The sequence below is a fragment of the Peromyscus eremicus genome, chromosome 14 (genome assembly GCF_949786415.1).
Source record: "Peromyscus eremicus chromosome 14, PerEre_H2_v1, whole genome shotgun sequence".
Taxonomy (NCBI): domain Eukaryota; kingdom Metazoa; phylum Chordata; class Mammalia; order Rodentia; family Cricetidae; genus Peromyscus; species Peromyscus eremicus.
This window is the reverse complement of record NC_081430.1, coordinates 61,227,420-61,249,636: the sequence shown is the minus strand read 5'-3', so window position 1 is coordinate 61,249,636 and position 22,217 is coordinate 61,227,420. Positions and strand designations below refer to the sequence as shown.

Sequence of the window (22,217 nt, the reverse complement as noted above, 5' to 3'; positions counted from 1 at the left end):
CCTGGACTTTCCCACCATGATGAACTGCAGCTCAAACCACGAGCCGATGGAAACCTCCTTAAGTTTGCTTCTGACAGGCATTTTGTCACAGCATGAAACAGCTTACACAGACCTCACTATTCCATTTTCTTTACTATGAGAGAGGGGGAAGGGTAAATCAATAAAAACTTCTAATCGTTTAAGAATAAACCTTGGGAGCTGGAGAGATGGCTCAGAGGTTAAGAGCACTGGCTGTTCTTCCAGAGGTCCTGAGTTCAATTCCCAGCACCAACATGGTGGCTCACAACCATCTGTAATGAGCCCTCTTCTGGCCTGCAGACATACATGCGGACAGAACACTGTATACATAATAAATAAATTAAAAAAAAAAAAAAGAATAAACCTTGGTTGGCCGGTGGTGGCGCACGCCTTTAATCCCAGCACTTCGGAGGCAGAGGCAGGCGAATCTCAGTGAGTTGGAGGCCAGCCTGGTCTACAGAGGGAGTTCTAGGACAGTCAGAGCTACACAGTGAAACCCTGTCTCAGGAAAAAAAAAAAGAAGAAAAAGGAAGGAAGGAAGGAAGGAAGGAAGGAAGGAAGGAAGGAAGGAAGGAAGGAAAAGGAAGGGAGAGAGAGAGAGAGAGAGAAAGAGAGAGAGAGAGAGAGAGAGAGAGAGAGAGAGAGAGAGAGAGAGAGAGGGGATCAACTTGATCAAGAGAAGATCAAAGTAAGAACACAAGTGGCTCTGACAGGGGCATGACCAACATCCAGGACACGACAAGGAACTGATCTTGTCTCCATCACTCAGGGAACTGATGAGGAAACATGTCCCTCACCTCCAAGAATTAACCAGGGCACGTCTATCACTCAGGGCACTGTGCAGGAAGTGAGTCCATCACCTCCAGGGCACTGAACAGAGTGTGCCCATCACCCTGGGCACCAAGGAGGAGAGTTCATCATCCAAAGCACTGATAAGGGAGGGTCCTCATTACCCAGATGTCAGACTCACCTGGAGAGAGAAGGTCAGAGCCAGGTCAGTCTCCACCTGTCCACTGGGAGGCAGCACAATCTCGTGTGATCTCAGGACACGCTTGGAACCCTGGAAGGAAACACCCCTTCTGATCTAGGTTATGTTAAAGCGAACCAGCTAAGAGCATCCTTATACCAGCACTCTGAACTATGATGACAAAGGCCTCAATGGGTGGGGATGAGGTCCGTGTATGTGTGTGAGCAGGAATGTTTGCCAGGACCCCTAAAACCTGATTCCAGTGCTGGGTTCTACCCAGGAAATGGAAGAGGAGAAACCAAGAACAGCTCCTGCCAAAGGAGCAGTCACCAAAGCTCAGCACAGGCCACTGATGGCCTCTGCAAGGACAATGCACAGCTATGGGTGTGTGGAGCCAATAAGATATGCCACTTAAAACACATACTGCCACAGGGACAGGAAGAGCAGGAGATGTTTAAGACAGATTCAAACTGCACAGATGACATACTGGCATAATCTGGCACAAAGCCAAGCAGGTGGAGACTAGCCTGCATGTTCAAATGCCAAGAACCCACAGCACCTCTAGGGAGGAGTGTCTCCCACATCTTTACCATAAACAGAAGCCAGGCCTCTTTGAATTCCAAGCACACATCTCAGGGCAAAATGGGAGGGCCCTGCATGGATGGGAGGGTTCTGTGTGACAGAGGAGACTCTGAATGACAGATGAAAGTCTTACCCAGGGCCAAGGCTCAGCACAACTGTTAAAACAGGTTTAGAATGTGTCCAATGCCACAGGTAGTATGAGTGGGGTCAAACACCAGCTACTTTAGCAGGACCCAGGTACTCCCTGGCGAAGGGTCACAGGTCAGTAACATACAGTATGAGGTTGCCTGACACCTGCCTTGCATACACCACACACCTATGAAGGGTCATCAGTAGAGGGCCACCAGGAGTTTCATGTGAGCAGCCAGGAGTCAAAATCCACATCTGTCTACTAAGAGTGGACTGGAGCCTGGCAGTCCTCAGCACAGCAAAGGCAGCCAAAGGGCTAGTGGACACATCTGGACAGCTAGGGCTGCTCTCCCCAAGAAGGGTGGCATCCAAGCCCACCCAGTCACAGGCTCCTCAAGGAACCCATGAAGAGTGGGCAGAACACTGGGGCAGGTTCTGGTCCAGAAAGCCCATGTCCTGTTTCCTCTTCCTGTCCCTGCTCAAGCCTGTCACCCTGGGAGAGGCATGAAAGAAAGCTCTGGGTAGGTGGCTCAGTGTAGGGTGGGGGTCTTTGAGAATAGCCCAGGAACCATGTAAGAGTGAGGCTGGCCACACTTGTGGGTGTGTAGTAAGGGCTTACCTGCATCTTGACAGCAATCACCACGGACAGGAGCTCCTTCTCCAGCTCCCGGAGCACTGCCAGTTTCTTCAGGGTCAGGCTACATAACCTGCAAGACACAGGGCTCAGCCTTGTAGCACGCTTCATAGTACGCTGTGCAGCTGCCCAGAAAACTGCAGGTCTGGCCCTGTTTCGGCTACCTTTGAGCATTCCTGTGAGGGGCACCAACAGGTAGGGCTGGATGGGAGGGCTAGAGAAAAGACATCTGAATGCCAAGCATGTGAGACTGAAGAACAGGGAGGTTTCCAAAGGCCAGGGTGCTGGCACCAACGGAACACAGCGCTTAGCTGTGGGAAGACCTCTCATCCCAGGCCTGGCTTCACCTCCATGAAGCAGGCATGAATTCGCCTCAACATTCTGCTCTAAGGTCTTTGAGCTACATGGAGACAAGTGTTGCCTACTCAGCGACAGTCTGTTGACATGCCCAGGATCCACAACAGCTGTACGAACATTTGCCAAACAGTGAGCACATGGCCTCTGGGTCGGCTTCTGCAGAACTCTCATGTCTGACTTCTTCCCAAGTAAGTGCACACCTTCCTGCAGTCATCTGTGCCACCCACACCTGTGCACATACTTCACCACACTACATACACATACATGAGCCCCTGAACAACCTCTTGAAGACAAATAAGCCAACCAAAGGTGTGGAATGCACACCTGCCTTGGCAAGCTTTCTAGAAACCTCCACGGCAATCTATAAATATTGATCGCTTTCTACCTAGATCCTGCTCTATGGCACTTGCTCAGTGGGGCAGCATAGTAAACATGCAGCTGTCTAAATTAAAATGGCACATGCCTTTAATTCCGGCACTTTGGGAGGCAGAGGTAGATGGATCTCTTTGAGCCTAGCCTGATCCACACAGTGAGTTCCAGAGCAACCAGGGATGCATAGAGAGACCCTGTCTCAAACAAACTAATTAACAGCACTGGCTACCCAGCACTGCTTCACATTCAAGACAAACAAGTCCCTAGAAGTCTAGATTGGGTCTCAAACGGTAGGCCTGGAATTCTGCTTCCACACTGAGCTACCACGGGTCCTCAACATGACAATGAAGTAGCAAGAAGACAAGAGGCACAGCCCTGGAGCTTGGCCTCCTCTCCCATGAAAGCAACATGCTTCTGTCCTGGTGCCTGAGAACTATGTGTGGGGAAAGTGGTCCCTCAACTGCCCTTCCTACACTGGCCACAGGAGATGTCAAGAAGCTATCTGTGCCACAGAAAGTGTTTATCACTTTCATGGAAAAAACAGTGATTCCACTTACAAAGGAGCCCTCTCCATCTTGGGTTTATGACAAGATCCTCTTCTACTCCATGTTTAAGATAGGGACTCCATGTTGTTCTGTGTTTAAGATGGGGACCCCACTGGTCCTCACTGACAGGGTGACAAAGAGGAAGCTGTCTTCACTGCACTATGTTCAGAGAAGAGAAGGGACAGGCAAGGGACTCCCTCACAGGATGTGCCCTGACTCAACAACAGCTGCAGGCTGGAGGCAAACCCAAGTACCCAGGCAGTCTGATGCCAGAGAGGCACGAGAGCTGGGCAGGACAGAGGAGCTCAGTCATGGGTGGGGGAGTGTATTTCAACACCTATGCTCACCAGACAGAGCTATACACAGAGCAGCTCCTAATGGGCCACCAAGGTCACCAGCTGGGCCGGGCATGCAACTCTGGGGACCTGTAGGACTTCACTCCACTATTTGGGAAACCATACAACTGAAAACTTACAAGCTATCTCTTTCTGGAATTTTCTATGTAATAGTTTTATACCACAGTAGAACTTGGAAAACTAAACTATGGGAAATGAAACTGCAGTTGAGAGGTAGCTCCTGTGGAAGCAAGGCAGCTGGAAAGCACACAGTTACCTGGGAAATGGACCTGTAGAAACAGTCTCTCCAAGGACACTAGAAAGTGTTAGGAGTGGAATAAAAATGAAGACATAATGTCAGGATTTGTGTGTTAGTGCTTCTACTGGAGAGAGATTTCCACTGTACAAGCTAAGCTGCATGAAAAAATAAGAACTAGAGCCGGGCGGTGGTGGCGCACGCCTTTAATCCCAGCACTCGGGAGGCAGAGGCAGGCGGATCTCTGTGAGTTCGAGGCCAGCCTGGGCTACCAAGTGAGTTCCAAGAAAGGCGCAAAGCTACACAGAGAAACCCTGTCTCGGAAAACCAAAAAAAAAAAAAAAAAAAAAAAGAACTAGAAGAGGGAGGGATGGAGAGAGGGAAGGAGGGAGAGAGGAAGAAAGGAAGAGAGAGAGAGAGAGAGAGAGAGAGAGAGAGAGAGAGAGAGAGCGCAAACTGAACACCGAGGAAGCACTAGGAAGGAAACAATAAAGATAATATCAGAAACAACTTGAAAATAGAGAAAATAAAAACCAGATGTTAGTCCTTCGGGATGATTGAAAAAATTCATAAAACCTCCTGCTAAACAAAGATAAAAAGAAGACAGAAAATTCTCTTTATCAGGAATAAAAGAGCACTAGAGATCTCAGACACCCACTCCACAAGCAGACAAATAAAACAACTCTTACTGCCCCCAACCTCCAAAGCTGGTAACAGAACAGAACTGGCTATTAGCAAAGTCAGTGAAGCACAAACACTCTAAAGAAGAAAACTCGGCAGATCCAGAGGCACGGACCAGCGCTTGACGAGCATGCATGAGACCCAGGATTCCATCCCTAGCACAGGAGATACAAGCAGAAGACAGAGGGAAGCAAACAAATCTACAAACCATCTTCCAGAAAACACAAGAGGAAGAAATGCCTCAACTCAGGAGGTCAGCATTGCCTTTCTACCATCAAGACAAAAACAGCACAAAAATCAAACACACTAAAGCTGGGCGTGGTCGCTGGCACTCACCCACAGTCCTGGCACTCAGGAGGCGGAGACAAGATGATCTGGGCTAGCTTGGGCTACACAGCCTGACCTTGTTGAAAGAAGATAGAAGGTGAGGAGCAGGAGAGAGGAAGGGACTAGGGAAAGCATACTACACTAATGTCTGTCATGAACATAGATGCAGTTCTTCCACAGGTTATTTGCAAGCTAAATCTAGCAAGACATAAAAATATTAATTACTATACACAGCCAAGTGAGGATTTGTTCTAGGAATAAAATGCTAGTTCAACATTTGAAAATAATTTTAATTTACCATTTCAGCATGCTAAACAGGGATGGGGGAAACAACAAAACAAAAAACCCACATGTACCCTCAATCAAAATGCTGTGGTTTGGTTCAATCACCTCAAGGAGCTGTGTATTAAAGGCTTGGTACCTGTGCCACTATTGGGTGGAAGAATGTTTAAGGAGGAGGACCCAGTGGAAGACACACCCTTAAAAGTGTCCATGGGATCCAGAATCTTCCTGGGTTTGTTTTGATTTTGTTGGTGGCTATCCTGTGAGCAGCTTTCATTACACCCATGTTGCCATCATGATTTGCCACTTCACCACAGACTAAAAGCAAACTCTGTAACTCGGAGCCCTCTAAGCTGGTTCCTTGGATGTTTGCTATCATTCCAGAAGTCAACTGACACAGAAAGCTGGCACCAAGTGGGGTTGCTGTGGCAACAACTGAGGATGTGGGGAGCCTCTTGGACTGTGCAGGAGGAATGTGGTAGTTTGCAGGAGCAGGCTGGAAAAACTCCAGCTTACCGGGCAATTCTAACATTCACACTAAAAAGTCCCAGCAAGCCAGGAAGAGAAGGAACCTCTTGATCTGCTCCTATCACAGCAGCAGAGGCCTGTTTCCCTTAAGACAGGATGGAGGCTGGCCTGATGGTAGTAGAATATTATTTTAAGGTGTGTTACTTTTGTTTATGCTGCATTTGTTTAACTCTGTGAAGCTGTGTTACTGTGTCTGTGTAAAACGCCTGATGGTCTAATAAAGAACTGGCCAATGGAAAGGCAGGAAAAAAGGATAGGTGGGGATGGCAGGCAGAGAGTAGATATAGAAGAAAAAAATCTAGGAAGAGGGATTGAAGATCTAGGAGCCAGAGGAGGAGGACATCAGGGGCCAGCCACCCAACTACACAGCAAGCCACAGAGTAAGAGTAAGATTTACAGAAGTAAGAAAATGGGAAAAGCCCAGAGGCAAAAGATAGATGCAAGCATGAGCATCTGAGTTCCATCCTCAGACTCCATGTAAAATGTCACATGCCTGTAATCATAGCACTGTGGAGGCATAGAAGAATTTTAGAGGTTCCATAGCCAGGCAGTCTATAACAACTGGTATACTCCAGGATCAATGAGAAACTGGTCTTTAAAAAAAAAATCTCTCTCTCTCTCTCTCTCTCTCTCTCTCTCTCTCTCTCTCTCTCTCTCTCTCTCTCTCTATCTATCTCTCTCTCTCTCCCTCTCTCTCTCTCTCTCTCTCTCTCTGGATGTGTGTGTGGGACTGGAGAGATGGCTCAGTGGTTAAGGGTACTAGCTTCTCTGACACACTCTTTGAGCATTTGTGGGCACAAGGCACACATGTGGTACACAGATACATATACAGGCAAAACATCCACAACACATAAAATAAAAATTAAAAACAAAAAATAAAGAAGTGAGCAAAGTGTTTGAATAGGATCTTCGACTGTGATGCAGCACAGGAAGATGCTCAACATCATTAGTTACTGGTGATGTAACTACAAGTCACAATCACAAGCAGAAACTACAGCAAAGCTACTCACAAAGAGTGGCAAACACCAACACTAGCCACTGGCTGGAGGAAGAGCAACTGGAACTCTGGAAATCAGTCTGTAAGTTTCCATGAAGCCACACACAGCTCTCAGAATTTAGCCAGGGAAAATGAGTCTGTTCACACAATGATCCATACATGAGCACTCACAACAGCTCTCTTCAACACCTGGATGTCCTTCCCATAAACATGAAGAAAGTGCAGTCAAGGGGGCTGGAGAGATGGCTCATCAGTAAGAGCACTTGTTGCTCTCCAGAGGACCTAAATTCAATTCTCAACACCTACATAGTAGCTTACAATCATCTACAACTCCAGTTCCAGGGACTCTGACACCCTCTTCTGGCTTCCCTGGGCACCAAGCATACACGTGGTTGATGGTGCACGGGCACACATGCAAGCAGAACACCATAACATAAAGTGAAAATAAAAACAATTTTAAAACATGTTTTAAAAAAGGGATTGCAAGTCAGTTATGGCTAACTCTCTGGTAGGGCACCTCTCGGTCATCATGCTAGACAACAGAGCCTAGTGTCAGGAAGGTAGCACCGTGTCCATCCATTCTGAAGAGTACGTCTGAAAAGACAGTGATGGCATAGGTGGACCTACGGTATATTCTAAAAAGGCATCAGGATTCAGCTAGACAGGAGGAACAAGCTGCTAACACATGGCACTTAGGAGTAAGGACATTCCTGAAAGACAACGTGTCAGTGAGGAGGAGATGTGCACTTCGAAGGCAATGCCATCATAAAATGCAGTTCCCTGACAGGTGGCACACGTCCACATCTGAAATTGCCAAGTATCAAGTGTCACCATCTCCTCTCTTACTGCATCCACTTAATGCATGTAAGTGAAGACCCAGCTCAGGGGCTGGAAGTTGCTGGAGAAGGATCAGGGATCCCCAGAGCCCATGCAATGCCAGTGGTAGTGACAGGCACCCAGTGTCCTGGAGGCAGAGACAGGGGATCCCTGGAGCAAATGGGCTAGCTGGAGTGGCCAAATTGGTCAGCTCTGGGTTCAAATGAGACATTCTGACTGAATATGTGATGAAGAGTGATCATGGAAGACACCAACATAACCTCTGGCTTCTACATGCACTTGCACAAAGGTACACGCAAAACCCACATGTGTGCAAGGAAAAAGAAGGAAGCAGCAACTACTCAGAACAGAATTCAAGGTCAGACTGGACCACAGTGTGAGATCCTGTCTCAAAAGAACCAGCTTGGTGCCCAGTCCTGCAGAGACTTCTTTGGTTTCAGGAATAGTGTGAGCAGTAGGAGTCAGAACAGCATGCACCAGCATGAGTTAGCAGGTGTTCTCAGCATAAGGATAGAGGGTTTTCTTGGAGACAAAGCTCACACTAGCCCTGTGCTCACTACACTGCTTTTCCCACTGGCCTAAGGAGGTGCTGCATGTTCCCAAACTGTGCCCTACCCTTACTCTGAGGGCTGCCTCCCAAGCTAGCTGGATGACAGCTTCCCTTTTGTGGGAAGCTAGTTAAGGGTATGAGCAGGTCAGCTATGGGGAGACCTAAGCAGAGGTGACCTGTGTCACGTTTTGGTAGCAGGCCCCTTGCTCATTCCCTTCCCTCTGCAAGGACAGACCCCAACACCAAGAATGAAGCACCACATGGCCAGCCCTGCACCAGAGAAACCTGCCACATCACATATCAAAGAAGGAAACACAGTTAACTCAGCACTTCATTTTTGACTTCCAGTTACAGAAACATTGTGCCCTGGGTAGGCATGCTACCTATAACATGAGACAATAGTCCACTGTTGGTTGGGCTGGATCTTGGTCTTATCTGACCATCTCAGGAAGGCATGTGATGGCTAGGGAGGCTGTGGGAATGCTAGTTAAGTAAGGGAAGTTTTCCTTAGCCATCAGGGAAATGCAAATCAAAGCAACTCTGAGATTCCATCTCACACCGGTCAGAATGGCTAAGATCAAAAACACTGATGACAGCTTATGTTGGAGAGGATGTGGAGTAAGGGGAACACTCCTCCACTGTTGGTGGGAGTGCAAACTTGTACAGCCACTTTGGAAATCAGTATGGCGGTTTCTCAGAAAATTGGGAATCAATCTACCTCAAGACTCAGCAATACCACTCTTGGGCATATAACCAAAGGATGCACAATCATACCAAAAGGACACTTGCTCAACTATGTTCATAGCAGCATTATTCATAATAGTCAGAACCTGGTAATAACCTAGATGCCCCTCAACCGAAAAATGGATAAAGAAAATGTGGTACATTTGTGGTACAAATACACAATGGAGTATTACTAGTGGTAAAAAACAATGACATCATGAAATTTGTAGGTAAATGGATGGAACTAGAAAAAAAACATCTTGAGTGAAGTAAACCAGACACAGAAAGACAAACACAGTATGTACTCTGTAGCTGGAGTTATCTCCAGTCCCCCCACTCCCCCAGCCGGCAGCCACTCCCAGGCAGGACTGAAGATAACTCCAGCTACAAATGGCGCCTGTTGGGCGCCATTTATAGTTGAAGTTTTCTTGTGTCCACCCAGCTCCTGCATCCTTGCATTTCCAAAGCTGCTCAGACCCAAATAAACACACGCAGGCTAATATTATTTAAAACTGATTGGCCAGTAGCCAGGCAGGAAGTATACTGTAGGCGGGATAAGGAGAGAGGAGAATTCTGGGAAGTAGAAGGCTGAGTCAGGAGACGCTGCCAGCCTCCGCCATAAGGAGCAGGATGTAAAGTACTGGTAAGCCACGAGCCACATGGCAAGATATAGATTTATAGAAATGGGTTAATTTAAGATATAAGAACTAGATAGCAAGAAGCTGGAGGAGCCATATGGCCATACAGTTATAAGTAATATAAGTCTCTGTGTGTTTACTTGGATCCTAGCAGCCGGCTGCATGCCCGCAGGAGCTAAACAGAACCAGGAAACCTTTAGCTACAGTACTCACTCATAAGTGGATATCAGGCATAAAGCAAAGGATAACCAGGCTACAATCCACAGCTCCAGAGAAGCTAGGTAACAAGGAAGACCCTAAAAGGGACACACATAAATCACTCTAGGAAGGGGAAATAGATAAGATCTCCTGGGTAAACTTGGAGCTGGGGGGTGAGGGAGGTGGGGGTATGAGAACATGAGGGAATGGGATGGTCGAGTTGAGGGAGGGACAGAGAAGGAGAGCAAGGAAAGAAATATCTTGATAGAGGGAGCCATTATGGGGTTAGGGAAAAACTTGGTACTAGGGAAATCCCCAGGAACCTATGAAGATGACCCCAGCTAATACTCCAAGCAATAGTAGAGAAGGTGCCTGAACTGGCCTTCCCCTGTAATCAGATTGGTGACTACCCTAATTGTCATTATAGAACCTTCATCCAGTAACTGATGGAAGCAGATGCAGAGATCCACAGCCAAGCACCAGAGCAAGCTCTGGGAGTCCAGTTGAAGAGAGGGAGGAGGGATTATATGAACAAGTGGGGAAGGGTCAAGATCATGATGGGGAAACCCACAGAGACCTGAGCTAGTGAGAGCTCACTGACTCTGGACTGACAGCTGGGGAACTTGCATAGGACCGAACTAGGCCCTCTGAATGTGGGTGACAGTTGTGTGGTTTGATTTGTTTGTGGGGGCCCTGGCAGTGGGACCAGGATTTATCCCTAGTGCATGAACTGGCTTTTTGGAGCCCATTCCCTATGGATGGATACCTTGCTTAGCCTTAATGCAGGAGGGAGGGGCTTGGTCCTGCCCCAACTTGGTATGCCAGCCTGTGTTGACACCCCATGGGAGGCCTTACCCTCTCTGAGGAGTGGATGGGGGATGGGGTAGGGCGAAGGTAAGGGGCAGTGGGAGGAGGGGGAACTGTGGTTGGTATATAAAATGAAAAAAAAACTTTTAAATAAAAATTAAAAAAAATAAAAGGTCTTCCCTTGCCAAGTAATTGGAAAAAAAAAAAAAAAGTAAAGGATGTTTGTTTTCTCCCCTAACTCCCAAGGTGACAGACCTAGGAGTCAAGGAGGCGGAGTCTCATGAGGGGTGGGAGGGCAGGGGGAGGGGGAGGGGATTATAAGGAATCTGCCTGCAGCACTGCTCTTTCTGTCAGGTGAGGACACAAAAAGATGGCTAATGACCCTGGAAGTGACCCCACCAGGCACTGAATCTGCCGGTGCCCCCATCCTGGTTGTGTAAGTCCAGGAAGGTCAGGACTGGTTTTAAGTCTCCACCTATAGTAATATCTAACATTAAAAACACAAAAGTCCCTCAGCTGACACAGACCACCTTGTCCTCAGAATGGCACGTCTATTTCATATACATTTTAGAACTAGCTTGACAGAATTTAAAAAAAAAAAAGTGTGGAATTTTATGAGCTCAAATTTCATTTAGGGACAAGTGATACTCAATACCCCTTTGCTTCTCTGCTTCATTCCTGAGATCTCTCCCATCAGCTTTTCCTCCTCTGTGTGCATCCCAACCTAGGGCATGCTAGGTAACTGGTCTACCACTGAACTATGCCCTCAGCCCGTTTTACTTTATATTGAGGCAAAACCTCACTAAGTTGCCTGGGCAGGCCTTGAACTTTCAATCCCCCTGCCTCAGCCCCCTGAGTACCTGGGTTTACAGACATGCTTCGTCTTCCTTAGTTGCCTGCAGGTGGATCTGAGTTTGAGGCCAGTCAGGGATACACAGAGAAACCTTGTCTTGAAAAATTAAACAAATAAATCAACGAGGATGTCTGATTTTGTATTTCACTGCACTGTCTCATATTTCCAGAGTAGTTTTGATAAGAACTGGAGAGATAGCTTGGTGGTTAAGAGCATGTGCTGCATGATCATAAGGATCAGAGTTCAGATCTAGGCATGTGTATAAACAAAATGGGCATACACATGGATATAAACAGCATGTGTGTAAACATGTTATATACATGTATAAACAAGCTAGGCATACATATGGATATAAACAGCATACGTATAAACATGTTATATACATGTGTATAAACAAGTCTGTAACTCTAGCCTTGAAAAGTTGATGCTTTCTTCAGGCCTCCACAAAACACAGGCATGTGCACCCACACAAACATGTCATACACTGAGATACATATAAATAAACAGAAAAGCAAACAGCACTCTCTCTTCTGGCTTCAAATATATTACTACTGATGTCTGCAGTGGACTGTGTGTTGATGCCACACTGACTGAACTTTCTGCAGCGGGCTACAAACTGGTAGGAATTGGATAACAAATTATATGAGTTTCTAGACAGACAGATGCGCGCACACACACACACACACACACACACACACACACCACACTCTCACTCACCTGGGCAGGGGATGGTTCAGTGTTTAAGAGTATACACTGCTCTTGCAGAGGACCCAAGTTCCCAGCACCTACGCAGTGTTGCTTACAACTGCTTGCAACTCAAACTCCAGAAGACCTGACAACTTCTGGCTTCTGTAGAAACTTGCACTCACATGCACATGCCCACACAGAGATAAGATAAATACACATAATTTAAAATCAAATTTAAAATTTTTATTCATGTATGGAGGGGGTTGTACACATGCCACAAGGTACATGTGGATATGTCAGAAGTAAACTTCCAGGAATCAGTTCTCTTTCCACCACCGAGGTCCTAGGGATTAAACTCAGGTCAGGAGACTTGGCGGCTGGTCCCTATACCCACCTAGCCATCTCATTGGCCCTATTTCTATGGTCTTAAAGACACATTCAAAGCTCACCAAATACTTCTCCTCAATCCACAGTCCCTCTTCCCCACGAATACTGTACACTAACAGACATCCTAATTGCTAAGTCATCCACATGTGTGTGTAGTCAACCAGATTTCCCTCCATCCTATCTGGACTGTGCTGAGCCTGGCAAGGTTCCCACAATGGGGGCTGGTGACACCCACCTGCTCTTCCCTTCGAGGCTGTGTATTTCCTGACACCACAGCTTAGGAAATGAACAGCTTGACCTCCTTCCACCTTCTTCAACCTCAGCTTGATTTCTTCAGGTTTCTACTTTAGGGGTCAATTTCTGTGAACAGTTTGAGTTTCCCTTGCCTGAAACACACACACACACACACACACACACACACACACACACACATATCTTGGGGATTGCACTTGGGCTCTTCCAACACATACCTTGAAGATAAGGTGTACCTGCATTTTTTTTTTTTTTAATTTTTATTTTGCAATACAATTCAGTTCTACATATCAGCCACAGATTCCCTTGTTCTCCCCCCTCCCGCCCCCCTCACCTTCCCCCCAGCCCGCCCCCCATTCCAATCTCCTCCAGGGCAAAGCCTTCCCCACAGACTGAGATCAACCTGTGCTCATTGCATGAGTTGGCTGTTTGAAACCTGGGGCCTATGCAGGGTCCCTTGGCTCAGCATGGGAGGAGGGGACTGGACCTACCTGGACTGAGTCCACCAGGTTGATCTCAGTCTGTGTACCTGCATTTTTACTGGGACCCACCACGTGAGGTCGAGAGTGGAATTTTCCACTTGATGCATCATGATGCTCAAAATATTTTGGACTCTGGAACATTTTGGACTTTGGATTATGGATTCTCAACTGATAATTCACACTTTTTCTGGAAAATTATCAAATTTTCATACTTATTGACAATGCTGTGTTTGATATTTTGGTTTTTGTTTTTAGTCAGGGTCTCATTATGCCACCTAGCTGGCCTGGTACTCTCTCTGTAGACCAGACTGGTCTTAAACACACAGAGATCAGCCTGCTTTCTACCTCCCAAGTGTTGGGATTAAGGTACATGTTCATGTGTGTGCACACATATATAGGGTGGCTATAAATCAACATCAACTATCTTTGCTTTTTTTCCACCTTATATTTTGAGACAGGGTTTCTCACTGCATCTGGTGCTAACCAACTGGCTAGACTGTCCTCAGGCTCGTCTAAGTATGTCAGAATGCTCTATGTATAGTGTAGATGCACCACATTTGTTTACCATTTGCCTCTTGGCTGCTGTGAATGTCATGGCTATGTTTTTTGTTTGTTTTTGTTTTGTTTTGTTTTTTAAGAAATGGAACTGTTAGATCACAGAGTAATTATAGGCTTAATTCTGAGGCATCGGCATACAATCTTCCACAGCGGCTGCCCTGTCAGCTTACAAACCCACCAACAGTGTGCAAGGGCTTGACTTTAACATCAATGAGTATCTTCTGTGGGGCTGGAGAGACAGCTCAGTGGTTAAGAACATGAGCTGCATTCGGGGGGGGGGGGGGGTGGTGGTGGTGGCACACACCTTTAATCCCAGCACTAGGGAGGCAGAACTCTGTGAGTTCGAGGCCAGCCTGGTCTACAGAACGAGTTCCAGGACAGCTAGGACTGTACAGAGAAACCCTGTCCCAAAAAAATAAAGAAAGAAAAGAGCATGAGCTGCTCTTCCACTATGCCTGATTTTGGTTACCACTTCAAGTGCCCATACCAAGATGTTCACAACTTCTTGTGAAGAGGACTGGCCTATGGTTGTCTTCCATACACAGGGCTTTACAGCCACAGAGGAAGTGAGGCTCTTACCCAACAGCACACTATCATCCATGAGGTGATTCTGGACAGAAAGGGAGCAGAAGACATGTACACACACACACACACACACACACACACACACACACACACACACACCATTGGCCACTCTAAAACAAAAGTTTCTACAATCTGTTGAAAGAGAGACATACCTGTTAGGGGCAGGACCTCTCAGTGAGCTACCTACCCGGTAAGAGTCAGAAGACCCCTCTGGGATACAGGGTGTGGGGCTGGCAGGAAAGGTCAAGGTAAAGTTCAGTAGTCCCTAGGAGGCTGGGAGCCTACGTGTGCCTGAGCAGAGTAGTGATAATGGCCAACAGCAGACTCATTGTCAAGTTCTATCTCTGAGCCACTCACTTCTTCTCATCCATCCCTCCAAGTAGTGAGGACTCAGCATCTGCTTGCACCCCATGAGGACCAAGAAACAAACCAGATGTCCTCTGTGCCCCAGACAGCTGCTGACCCAGGAAAGACAACTAGAAACTCCATCTTGGGCCTGTAGGGCCTTCTCATATCTTGCTCGAGTCTCTTTGTCTTGATCTTAACACTCCAAAACAAAAGGTTCCACAGGCCTGAACAGGGTCCTGACCACCAGGGACCACCTCAGGTCCCTGTTGCCCTTGCTTCCCCTTCTAGATGCCCACTGGCCCTCCCCTGCCCTCTGTCCAGTCTGTCCTAGAGGGGGCTCTGTCCTGGGGCTCCACATCACATTCCCTGCTCTCCCTGGGGCTCTACTGTCCAGTATCAGTAAGAGAAGACAATGGACAGAGGCCTTGGGGAGAGACCTGGCATCTGTCACAGACATTCCCAGGAACATGCTGGAAGGGGTGAGCAGTTATGGAAGGCTCATCCACAGGGGTGTTGAGAACCCAGTATCAGAGCACATGAAGCCCGATGACCAGAACTTCATTTCTCAGCCATCTGTGAGGGTTGAAGTGAGGGCCTGGTCAACAACCCTTGAAAATGAGGCAAGCAGTGGGTCGGAATGGCACAAGCAGGCTCCAGAGCCACTTTCAGTCTACATGGCTCAGGGAGCAAACACCTGGGTGATTTCATACAGTAGGTTCTTAGTGGTAAAGCACCAAATCTTTTAGACATGTGGTCACCCCAGTTTAAGTAAGGGAACACTGCCTCAGCTGACACTCAGTTGAAAGGTCAGCATGGAAAAGGAAGACCTGTAGAAAAAGAACAAACCAAGTAAAAAATCAGGAGCAAGGCAAGGAGGGCCATCACCTCCAGGGCTGGCAGGCACAGGTAGTGTGTAGATGTCACACTTGTTGCTGTGACTCTAACCGTTCTACCTACAGCAGCGGCTCCTGAGCCGAGCAGCTCAGGTCTGTGAACACAAAGCCAGGCATGCCCACTGGCTGGGAAGAAGACATCAGGCAGCAGGATAGCTCTAGAGAAGGCACCATGCAAAGGTGGCTCTCCACATCCCCGCCACCACTGCAGGTTCTCAGAGGACAGCCTGGGGACACTGACTCAGAACCTATGGCTACTCAGCAGCCCCTCTGTCACTCTCCTTCTTTGTCACTCTCACTGTGACTGGGCAGTCTTACTTCCCTTATTCCCTCCTGCCTTGACTCTCACCCCTGAGAACTTTACAGAATATACTCTCCATGACCAGGATCACCTCCATCAAAGTATACCCAGGTAATGTCACCACCAGAGAATATCCTGGCCCAGAGAAGGTGACAACTGGCCACTTTGCACCACCCTAATAGCATTGTGGAAACCAAGGACATAAAAGTATGTGATGGATTTCCGAAACCACACTAGCACCTTGGCTGGCCCTCTAAGAATACTGATTTCCACCCTTTTCCTTCAGGCATGTGATGATGGCACACAAAAGGTTATGACCATTGTCACACAAAGGACTAAATCTAGGGGCCCCAAACCTGCTGACCATATGTTTGTTGGAGGAAAAATTAAAGGACCTTTTGTTCCAGGCGCAGCCCCCTCACACATGCCTGTCCACGTGGGAGCTGGGCCTATGGTGGCGGCTGGCCAGTTGTCTCTCATGCCCTGCAGGCAGAGAAATGCCACATGCCAGCACCCTGGAGGTCAGGCAGGGTGGTGCCTACTCCTGCGCAGGTCCAAGTGTCAAGGCCACATCTGCAGCTCTGCCAGTGCTCACTGCAGTGAACATCTGAGACTTGTTAGAAGACACAGTGTGCACGGTCCTGGAAGAGCAGGCCCTACGAGAGGGTCCAGGATCAGTCACTGCACCCTGAGCTCCTGCTCACCTCTTTGAGCCAGAAATGTACCTGCATGGCCTAGGGTAGTTAGCTGCCAGTCCTCACTGGCTGAGCTCAGTTTTCTCCACAGTGCCTGGACCTTATCTGGACATGGGTGTTCCTGGGGAATGAGGAGAGAAGTCTAGGGGTGCCTTCTCAATGTCCCTACTCAGGGCTAGGGCAGCTACTATAGAAGGCAAGGGTCAGTGGGCTGGGACTAGGCCAGATACCCTCCAACCACTGGACCTCTACATCCCCACCTTCCCATCCCATCAGTGGCCAGCCCCACCATGAAGAGTAGTAGAGAGGGAGGTAGGGATAGTGCCACTCAGTCCTAGGACCAGGAAAAAGAAGACAACACAGTCAACAAGGAAGAGTCATTTATGTAACGTCTGCTGAGAGAGTAGGGAATCCTCCAAAGGGGTTCTGTGGGAGAGGCTACAAATATACCTAGAACTTAACTTGGGGCTGCACTCACCACACACTCCACCACTCCACCCAGGAGCCACTGGCATCACCTACTTTGGATCCTGCCATCAGGAGGTTCGATCCTCAGATCGACAGGGCCTGGTCTTCCAAAGGACCCCCCGCATTCTTCCATCACAGCCCAGAAGCCCCAGGTATGGATGTGTGCTATGCATCTGACAGATGACAGGAGGGGGTCTCTCTTTGTTTACTCCTATCTCCCGTGTCACACACATATACGCAACTGTGAGGCTGTGACAGTTACCTTGACTGAACTTGACGAGACTGAGATAGATGCCTAGGAGATCATCAGAGTAGAGCTCTGGTGTGTCTGTGAAGGCATTTCCAGGGACTACTAAATCAAGAGAGCACTGACCTAATCAATGACCCACTGACAGAGTGGAATAGGCTATTGGGAGATGACGGGACTCTGGAAGGTGGGGCACGGTTGGTGGAAAGAGGTCACCCTGGAGAGTCTATCTTGACTCTGGCCCTTTCTTGTCTACCATGAGGTAAATGGTTTTCTTCTACCATGCCCTTCTGCTTCCCCACAGGTTTAAAAGCCAGCAACCATGAACTGAAACATCTGAAACTTCAAAACAAGTTTCCTCCTTAAAAATGTTTCTGTCGCAAGGCAGTGGTGGCGCACGCCTTTAATCCCAGCACTCAGGAGGCAGAGACAGGAGGGTCTTTGTGAGGACAGCCTGGTCTACAGAGCGAGTTCCAGGACACCCAGGGCTACACAGAGAAACCATGTCTTGAAAAACCAAGGAAAAAATGTTTCTGTCAAGCATCTGTCACAGTGACAACATTAATACACATGGAGGGTCGTGCAGGGGGAGGTGTCACACAGGACAGAGGCCCGCCTCTCTGGGAGATGTCCTCGTGGTGACGATAGCTTTCTTCCTTCCAGTCCTCCTCACCAGGTTTCCTAGGGTTATATGAGGAAGCCATGCTCCAGGAGCCACAGCACTCAACTATCTATGGTCAGGGGCCCATCTTTGGGGAGGTACTGCAGAGGGACAGAAGACATGCCCCAGGAAGGAAGAGAAAGTGTAAAACACTGCTGTGGGACACTGTAGGGAGCCCTGCCCTGCAAGTGGCCATATCAGAGGAAGACAGGCAAGGCTCTGTGCGGTTCAGGCCCAAAGCCACAACCACCTCAAAGTCACCTAAAACCTCCACAAGCCAGTATTCTACAGTGCCCAGGCCAACAAGGGCCTGGTGGGAAATGTCCTTTAGGGGAGGATGCTATGAGCACAAGAATTGTCATGTCCTTAGTGGCAGTGTTCTTCTGGTGCAAGGATGTAAGCTGTCGGTCAGGTCCTGGGGCAGTCTCATGAGCCCTCCTACGAGGGCTGGTGGACCTCACACAGCAGGCCATTGGCCTGAGCAACCATCCTGTGGCAGCCGCCCTAAGGTATGAAATCTGCAACTGCAAGAGATATCTCCACCTAGGAAGGTGAGAGTCTGGGAGCCACCAGCCCTGGGAACATCACAGGACAGAGGGTGAAGGGTGGGCAACAATGAGAACACAAACCAGGCGTAGTGGAGTACACATCTGTAATCCCAGTACTTAGGACCATCAGGAGCTCAAGGCCAAGCTCCACTACATATCCAGTTTCAGCCTGTCTCAAAAACAAAGAAAAAGAATGGGACACACTCTGGGTAGGCGCTGATGGATACACAGTTTCCTGTGCCTTCAACCTTCAACCTTCATCAACTTGACTGATTTTGAAAAACACCTAAAAGACTAGTATACCTCTAGATGTGCTATGAGGGTGTTGAGGGCAGAGAGACACACCCAGAGTGTGGGGGCACCATACACAGCTGGAAGCAGATGGAATAAAAAAGGAAAAGGAGATAGCCTGTAGCACAGGCATGCTCTGTTTCCTGTCTGCTCTGTGGTAAACAGCTGTGCACTAAGCTTCCCACTCAGCTACCAAGGACTGGAACCTCTGAAACTGTGAGTAAAATAAACCCTTGTCCCTTAAACTGAAGCTCTCGGGTTCTTGTCTCACCAAAGGGTCTGACTAACTCAAATGACCAGTTCTCTAAGGAGAACCCAAAGCTGCCTGTCCTGGGTGTGTCCTAGGCTGTTTTAACACCCCCTCCACAGTTGGCTGGCACCAGCAGAGGCAGGGCAATCCATAATGACAGTCTGGCCAGGGCCTGGTCAGCCTTCTCAGCTGACTATAGTGCACTGTTCCACACATCGTAGCTACCCGTTAACGTGGTGCCATATGGGAACACCTCCAATGAGGCAGGATCCTATATAAGACAGACCCAACACCTACTGGATACAAGGCATCTCTGGAGGACACAGTGGGGGTGACTCCAGTTATCTGATGACAAGAGTGAGCACTAAGGTACCTGGGGTAAGAGGTGAGCCTCAAAGGTAACAGTAGCGGGGCAAGAAACAAACTAAGCCTTAAGAGCAGGGAAGGCCGTGTGTGTGTGTGTGTGTGTGTGTGTGTGTGTGTGTGTGTGTGTTCCAGTCATTTGCTAGGAGTCATGGGTCAACAGAGGTAAGGAACTGCAGTGCTGCCCTGCCCACAGGTGTGGGGCGTGGGACTGGATCAGAAGACAACAGAACAGTGCACACACTCCAGGGATCCCATCCCCTGAAAATAAGGGGTATGGTGGAGTGGAACCATGAGACTGTCTTGTATTTCTTCCTGATCTGACAGCAGAAAGACATTTAGGATAAACATTGTTATGAATTAGAACTGCTTCTAATTAGAACCCCTGGGAAATAGGAGGAGGGGGTAAGTTGCTGGATGGGGTGAATCACTATACAGTAGAGGACTCACACTCCAGGGCCATGTGGAAGAAAACGCAGGGCCATAACTTCCCTTGCATCTGTCCTAGGCTGAGCCATGAGGCCTCATGTAGAGGGAAGTACTGGAGACCCTACAATCAGTCAGGACTTAGCTAGGCCCTATGCCCCCTCTGCACATCTAGCCTCAGCTGTTACAGTCACAAAACAATTCATACAGTAAGGGCTTCACAGCAAATGCCTGGGCTTCCTTTTAGGGAGGCTCCAATGCCTAGCTGCCTCCTCATACCCTCTACTCAAGCCACATAGGCAAACCCTGAATGTGGTAGGCTGAGAGTACATTAGGGCCTTCCACTAACTATGTCCATAGAGCCAAGAGTCTCACATTCACGGAGTCAGCTGGTAATGCCACCTGTGCTCAGGGGTAAGGATTTGGAGAACAATGACCACACTTCTAAAGCAGAGCCCATGGGGATAGATAAAAACAACTGCACATAAACAGCTGGCCTGGACTGGGCTCAATGCTGGGTGCAGGCCTCAAAGCAGCCCAGAAACCAAAGGGAGTGACCAGGCAGCCTCCATCCAGGAGGGGATTGAGCAGCCTAGGGAAAAATGTTTAAACCAGAACAAGGAAAGTCATGTTCATATGCCACAGAGTGCCAAGGAGAATAAAAAATAATGTCAATAATAAATCCTATCTATTCAGACTGAAAGGAAAGCTCTTTAGAATAACAGAGAAGGTACATTACTCACATGGATCAAGGGGCAAATTTATTACCAGTGTCTCAAAACCGTAACAAAGGTAAGCCAGAAGGCCAATCTCTAAGTGTAAGGGGGGCACTGACACAAGCCTCCACTCACAAGACTGAAGGACATGCTCCAGGAACAAGAAAGTCACTCCAGCAGGCAGGAACGGGAGGCAACAGTGAACAAAGTCACGCAGCTGTTCTGTGCAACAGCCACAGCCTTGCTGAGGAGAAACGAAGGCCAGTTGAGCCCACACAAGGAGTCTGCCTGTGAGAGCTCACTCTCTCGTAGAGGACAGCAAGGGGTACTGGTCCTTCAGTGCTAAGATTCACATATGGGGGGGGGGGGGTCGAGACAGGGTTTCTCTGTGTAGCTTTGCACCTTTCCTGGAACTCACTCTGTAGCCCAGGCTGGCCTCGAACTCACAGAGATCAGCCTAGCTCTGCCTCCTGAGTGCTGAGATTAAAGGCGTGCACCACCACCACCCAGCAAAATTGGTTTTCTAAGTGATTTATTTTTTTATGTCATTAAAATGTGAATCTTGCCGGGCGGTGGTGTCGCACGCCTTTAATCCCAGCACTCAGGAGGCAGAGCCAGGAGGATCTCTGTGAGTTCAAGGCCAGCCTGGTCTACAGAGCGAGATCCAGGATAGGCACCAAAACTATACAGAGAAACCCTGTCTCAAAGGAAAAAAAAAAAAAGAAAGAAACCCAATTTCTTTTTATTTTTTAGGATTTATTTATTTTTATTTTATGCTTATTATTGTTTTACCTGCATATATGTATGTGTACCACGTGTATGTCTTGTACCTTAGAGTCCAGAAGAGGGTATCAAATCCCCTGCCACTGGAGTTACATACAGTTTTGAGATGCCATGTGAGTGCTGGGAACTGAACCTGAGTCCTCTGTAAGTGCTCTTAACCACTGAGCCATCTCTCTAATCCGTAGGAACCTAACTTTTATATATATATAGTAAATTGATTTTGATCAACCTTTGATCATTTTTCAGGAGAAAATGAGAAAAAAACTATCAAGGAAAAAACAAAGCATAAAATGACAAAAAATAAATGAAAGTCTATCAGTGACCCCACATAGAGGCTATACACGTCAGTTAAAAGCTGGCCCACGGACTGGTGAAACGGCTCAGTGAGTTCCACTTCCAAGGACAATATGGTGGAGAGAACCAACTCTTTCAAGTTGTCCTCTGACCTCACACTACACATACTATAGTACATACACAAAAATAAGTAAATAAATAAATGTGAAAAAAATTGCAGAGGGGCTCAGCAGTTAAGAGCATTGGCTGCTCTTCCAGAGGACTTGGGTTCAATTCCCAGCACCCTCATGGCAGTTCACAACTGCCTATAACTCCAGTTTCAGGGGCTCTGACACCTTCCCACAGACATATATGCAGGCAAAACAT

At 47.9% G+C, this 22,217-nt stretch overlaps 1 protein-coding gene across 2 annotated transcripts in view; it reads right to left on the bottom strand.

Moving 5' to 3' along the window:
* Pacs2 (phosphofurin acidic cluster sorting protein 2) overlaps positions 1-22,217 on the bottom strand; it is a 58,437-nt gene that overhangs the window by 27,998 nt on the left and 8,222 nt on the right. For both annotated transcript variants that reach the window (XM_059279979.1, XM_059279980.1), the window contains exons 2-3: positions 2,316-2,403; positions 989-1,078 (exon numbers count right to left, since the gene is read on the bottom strand). In XM_059279979.1, the coding sequence (XP_059135962.1) occupies positions 989-1,078; positions 2,316-2,403 (178 nt within the window). The remainder of the gene's footprint in view (positions 1-988; positions 1,079-2,315; positions 2,404-22,217) is intronic.